At 42.9% G+C, this 5172-nt stretch overlaps 1 protein-coding gene across 1 annotated transcript; it reads right to left on the bottom strand.

The window, feature by feature from the left end:
* Positions 1–914: 914 nt before the first annotated feature.
* On the bottom strand, positions 915–4965 carry LOC109933913 (neurofilament medium polypeptide). Its single transcript, XM_020532778.2, has 3 exons — positions 3882–4965; positions 3392–3516; positions 915–2846 (listed from the first exon to the last, which is right to left on the bottom strand). Exons 1-3 carry the CDS (start codon positions 4908–4910, stop codon positions 1478–1480), a joined length of 2523 nt encoding a protein of 840 aa, XP_020388367.2. The 5' UTR covers positions 4911–4965; the 3' UTR covers positions 915–1477.
* Positions 4966–5172: the final 207 nt, after the last annotated feature.

The following is a 5172-nucleotide window of genomic DNA, read 5'->3' as shown; positions in this document are numbered from 1 at the left end:
TACCCCTCTGGGCCACTGGAGCTAATTATAGCACATCACAACTCACTTCAGACAGAACAGGTTTCAAGTCAGGAAGCTATTGAAAGTGTTAGATTTAGGTATGAAACTAATCACAGTGTCACAATACATTTATCCACTGATGCTCTTGGTATGCGTGCAGCACAATTTTAGTTCAGCCAGATCTGTGGCTGAGAGATTGTAACCTGATAGCTTTCACGACATTCAAATATGTCTTGATCTCCATAATATTTATTTTTGATTTAAATGGTGACACAATCAAACTCCACAATTTACATACTTATTCAAATGCCGATTAGGTAAAGTTACTTAATTGATCTTTAGCTGGATCATATCCTGGAAACAGTTGTTGCTTTTAGATCTGAGAAACTTATGAGAAAACTAATATTTTCTTTAATTCCTTAACAACCTGGTGAATCTCCTAAGACATTATTCATGGTTTATCTCAATGAAATGTTTGCTCTACCGAGCTGAGATCTGCCAGCTCTGGACTAGATAAGAATTACAGACTATATGATCATTTGATTCTTGCTTCCTGTTTGCAGCTCTATAGGCAGTACCATCACTGTGAGTGTTACCCATTAGCTTAAATGGACTGAAGTGTGACAACTGAAGTCTTTAACATATTGTAAATTCACACCAACTAAACATATTATTTTCCATAAGATTGTCTGACTTTCACACTTGTTTAAATATTACCATATTTTGTATGCACTATCAGCATCTGTCACTTTCTCCTCTCCCTCCTTTTAATGGCGTACACCAATTTCACATATGGTGAATCTAATCTGCAATTAATATTTTGATGCCTTGGCTAATATTTGTTACAGAGAAAAAGAATTATTCCTGACAAAAACACAAACATTGAAACAAATGATAAATCTTAAGAAAATATGTTCCTAGAACAAAATTGCTGTTTTATTCGAAGAAAATGCAATTGTTTATTGTGTTATCATTACACATATATCTTAATTATGTCAATATGCATTGGTACTGATACATACTTCAGAGGCACATTGTATCTGTTAAGCTCTTTATTTATATATTGCACATTGTGATAATTGACAGTTATTTGGTGCAGATTTTAGATTGAGGATTTTTTTTACTTAAATTCATGACTGGTGTGTTATTTGATTAACATAAATCAGCAAATATGCTTTATCTTTAGGTGATATACCTCATATGATCAGTCATGTTAAATGCACTTATTACTGAGGCAGGATAATGATTCACACTCTTCAAGTGCAAGTGCTTAGCATTCTGCATACATCACATTCTGCTCTATAAGTTACCATAATGCATTTGACGCCTCTTTTGTGAGTACCTATTGCTTGTCAGACCCTTGTGTCATAACAGGGTACAATATTATCATAACCACTTTTCTACATTATTCACTTTGTTTCTTGAGCCAGTGTTCTTTGGTAATTCTTTTCTCTCCACAATACAATCTTTCCACCTTTCATTCCTCGGCTTTTTTAGTTTTGTCTGCTGTTTTTGTCTCTTCTTTAGTACTGGAAGTCTTCTCTGACTTTCCCTCTTTGTCATCTTTAACTTGTGTTTCTTCCTTAACTTCAGATACTTTGGCCTTTATAGATTCCTTACTAATTTGTTCTTTTTCTGTTTCTTTGTCTTTTTGAATGTTAGTTGATTCTGGGGCAGATTTCTTTTCTTCTGTTTTTGTTACTTCATCCTTTGTTTCTTTTTTACTCTCTTTACTTTGATCTGTAACTTTGTCTTTAGCTTCTACTGTCTTCTCAGCTTCCTTTACTTTTGTTGTGGGATCTGGTGTAGTTGGTTCTACTTTTGTACTTTTCTTTGATTCTTCTGTTTTTTCGATTTTCGCTTGAGGCATGGGGTCTTCTGTACCAGAGCCTTTCTTTTCTTTAGCTTCAGGCTCTGGCTTTGTCTCTTTCTTTTCCTCAGCTTTGGGCTCTGGCTTTGTCTCCTTCTTTTCCTCAGCTTTGGGCTCTGGCTTTGTCTCTTTCTTTTCCTCAGCTTTGGGCTCTGGCTTTGTCTCTTTCTTTTCCTCAGCTTTGGGCTCTGGTTTTGTCTCTTTCTTTTCTTCAGCTTTGGGTTCTGGCTTTGTCTCTTTCTTTTCCTCAGCTTTGGGCTCTGGTTTTGTCTCTTTCTTTTCTTCAGCTTTGGGTTCTGGCTTTGTCTCTTTCTTTTCTTCAGCTTTGGGCTCTGGTTTTGATTCTTTTTCATCTTCATCTGGTTTCGAGGGTTCCTCAGCCTCTTTTTCCTTTTCTACTTTTGATGTTTCTTTAGGTTCTGTCTCCTCTTCTGTTTTGTCTTTCTCCTTATCTTCTTTAGCTTTTGGTGTAGGTTCAACTGGTTTGATTTCATCCACTGGTTCTTTTTGATCTTTGGTAGAATCTGCTTCTTGCTTTTCCCTTGGGTGCTCCTTTTCATCCTCTTCCTCTACTATTTTTTCCTTCTCAATTACAGTTGTTTTTGTTTTATCTTCTTCAACTTCTTCAGGCTTTGTGTCTTCCTCTTCCACAGCTTCTTCATCAGATTTTATTTCTTGGTCACTCTTCTCTGCTTTTTCATGCTCTTCCTCTGCTGCTTCTTTGGCTTTTGCCTTTTCATCTTCCTTTGAAGCTTCCTCCTCATCTTCCTTTCCTTCTTCAGCCTTTTCCGTTTCTTCAGTTGTGGGTGTCTTTTCATCCATTTGTTCCTCTGCAATATCTTTGCCTTTGTCCCCTGGCTTGACCTTTTCTACAGACTTGGTTTTAATATGGTTTGGCACTGTAGGAACTTTATGATCTATATAAGGATAGGGAGATGTCCCAATAAACCTTGATTCTTCACCCTCGAGGAGTTTCCTTTCCAAAAGAAAGTAACAACGATTATTATTAATAATAAAGTTGCCTGCAAATTTAATGCTCTGTTCCTTTGTCACAGTGTTTACGCATTAGAGTTAAAAGACAAGGAGTACTCAACACAAAGCAAATTTTGGCAAATTCTAGAAACACACAGTAGATGGGTATCTGAAACAAAACAGGGTTCTAACTAATCCATCCCATCTTCCTCACTCACCTTTTAGTTATTTCTAGTTTTATTTTTATTCAATATCATTTGTTGTCCAAATCCAATTAATTATTTGTCTTCCTTTCTTTTGTGATGCTTCCCGATTAGGTTTCCAAAATTTGAAACCTAGCGCCCATTATGCAACGTCGGCTCTACATTCCTATTTTTGCATCAAAACAACGTTATAATTATTACATTATTTAAGGCACGATTATCTGGTATAAATATGTTGTCAACTGTTATCTTATTTGTCCTTTCCTTTTGACATTTAGACCAATTTCTCTCAAACTCGCTCCCGTGAAGCAAATTTGCACTCCACACATCCACGCACTGGATTTACCTGTAAGCTGCGATTTCGATATCCAAAGCCATTTTAACATTGAGCAAATCTTGGTACTCCCTGAGTTGCGCAGCCATTTCCCATTTTATGTTCCTCAATTCGTTTTCCAGCTGCTGAGCCGCTTCCTACAACGACAAACGCGTTAAAGAAATCAATCGTTAGGCGCATCGAAACCTTTCCACTGTTGTCAAATTCGATTGTACTACTGGACGAACGTGAAGACTTGGGAACTTAAGAAAAAACGCGATTCCACTGAAGTTTAATTAGACTAACTTTGATGGTACACGGCATAACCCAACTACTTTTTCAAGGCCAATTCTAGAAGTTTAGCAAACTTAAGAAAACGTAATTCCACGTGATATATTAAAGTTTAACGAATTTAATTAGATTTATTTCGTTACAAAAAAAATGAATAATACTTCATATTCCCTGAACTGTCGATACTGCAATTTGGGCCAAGTAGTTGGGTCACTGAAGACGCAATGTCTACCTGGTAACTGGAGAGATCTGCATTGTGCCTGTCCTCCATCTCATACATTTGCCTCTCCAGGGAGTCTTTAGTTCCTTTGAGAGTCTCCAACTCGGTGTTCTTGGACTGCAGATGTCTGCGATACTCTAAGATTTCGTCCTGGGCTGCGTGGATGGCGTCCGTGTTGACCTTGGCGGCCTGGTTCAGCTTTTCCAGCTTGACCCTGAAGACCTCCTCGGTCTGGCTGGTGGTGGTGACGGCGTGGCCTTCCATCTGAGCCCGGATCTCCCGCAGGGCGGCGGTGATGTCCGACTTGAGGGAGTCCCTGACCTCCAGGGTGACCTGCGAGCCCTGGATCTGACTCAGCAGGTCCCTCACCTCGTCCTGGTGGCCGGCCCTCATGGCGGACGCCTCGTCGCTGAGGAACTGCAGCTTCTTGCCCAGGTCGAGCTTCAGCAGGCCGGCGTCCTCGGCGTACTTGGCCAGCGAGCGGACGCTGGCGTCGATCTCCTCCCGCAGGCGGCTCTCGTCGTCGTACCTCTGCCGGACGTGCTGGATGTCCTCGTCCAGGTGCTCCTGCTCGAGTTGGAGCTGAGCCTTGTCATTGCTGACCTGTACCAGCAGGGTGCGCAGGTCCCGGATTTCCCGCTCGTACAGCTCTCCGATCGCCGAGCGACCCGCCTGCTGCTGCCTCAGCGACGCCGCCTCGGCCTCCAGGTTCTTGTTCTGCAGCTCCAGGCTCCTCACCTTGTCGATGTAGGTGGCGAAGCGGTCGTTCAGGGCCTGCAGCGTCTCCTTCTCGTTGCGCGCCCTGGCCTCGCCGTTCAGGAGCGCCACCTCGCCCAGGCTCTCGCTCGAGACGGTCACCTGCGAGCCGAGGCCGCCCGCCGACCGCTTCGACGCCGGCACCGAGCCGACGCTGCGGGACCAGCTGTGCGAGTAGAAGCCGCTGCTGGCCAGGGAGCGGGAGGCGGCCGAGCGGGCCGGGTCTGCCCCCAGCGCCCTGCGGTAAGAGCTGGCGCTGAGCATGGTGTCCAGGCTGTAACTCATCGCACCGTGGGAAGGCTCGCACTGCAGTGGCACGGAGAGGGAGGAGGCTGCGCCTTTTATACGCCGCAGAATGTGCGAACTTGGCAGGAACCGTATTCCAGCGACGTCTCAGCTCACCAATCTGCTGAAGATGTCTCTCTCCCCACCCTATCTCCGAAATATAACTACCTTAACCAGACCAGGTTACACTTACTTCGACTTTACGGACCAAGGTAGCGACATAAATTCTTGAGTGAAATTATCCCCCACCCAATCCCAATTG

Source organism: Rhincodon typus, chromosome 24 (genome assembly GCF_021869965.1).
Source record: "Rhincodon typus isolate 14 chromosome 24, sRhiTyp1.1, whole genome shotgun sequence".
Lineage (NCBI taxonomy): Eukaryota > Metazoa > Chordata > Chondrichthyes > Orectolobiformes > Rhincodontidae > Rhincodon > Rhincodon typus.
The sequence above is the reverse complement of the archived record's forward strand: the minus strand, read 5'-3'. Positions and strand labels throughout refer to the sequence as shown.

Coding starts and splice junctions, on each gene's coding strand:
- LOC109933913 (XM_020532778.2), bottom strand. CDS start 4,910: ATGAGTTACAGCCTGGACACCATGCTCAGCGCCAGCTCTTACCGCAGG. Junction 3,517..3,881: donor CAGATCTCTCCAGTTACCAG/GTAGACATTGCG, acceptor TTGTCGTTGTAG/GAAGCGGCTCAGCAGCTGGA. Junction 2,847..3,391: donor ATCGAAATCGCAGCTTACAG/GTAAATCCAGTG, acceptor TCTTTTGGAAAG/GAAACTCCTCGAGGGTGAAG.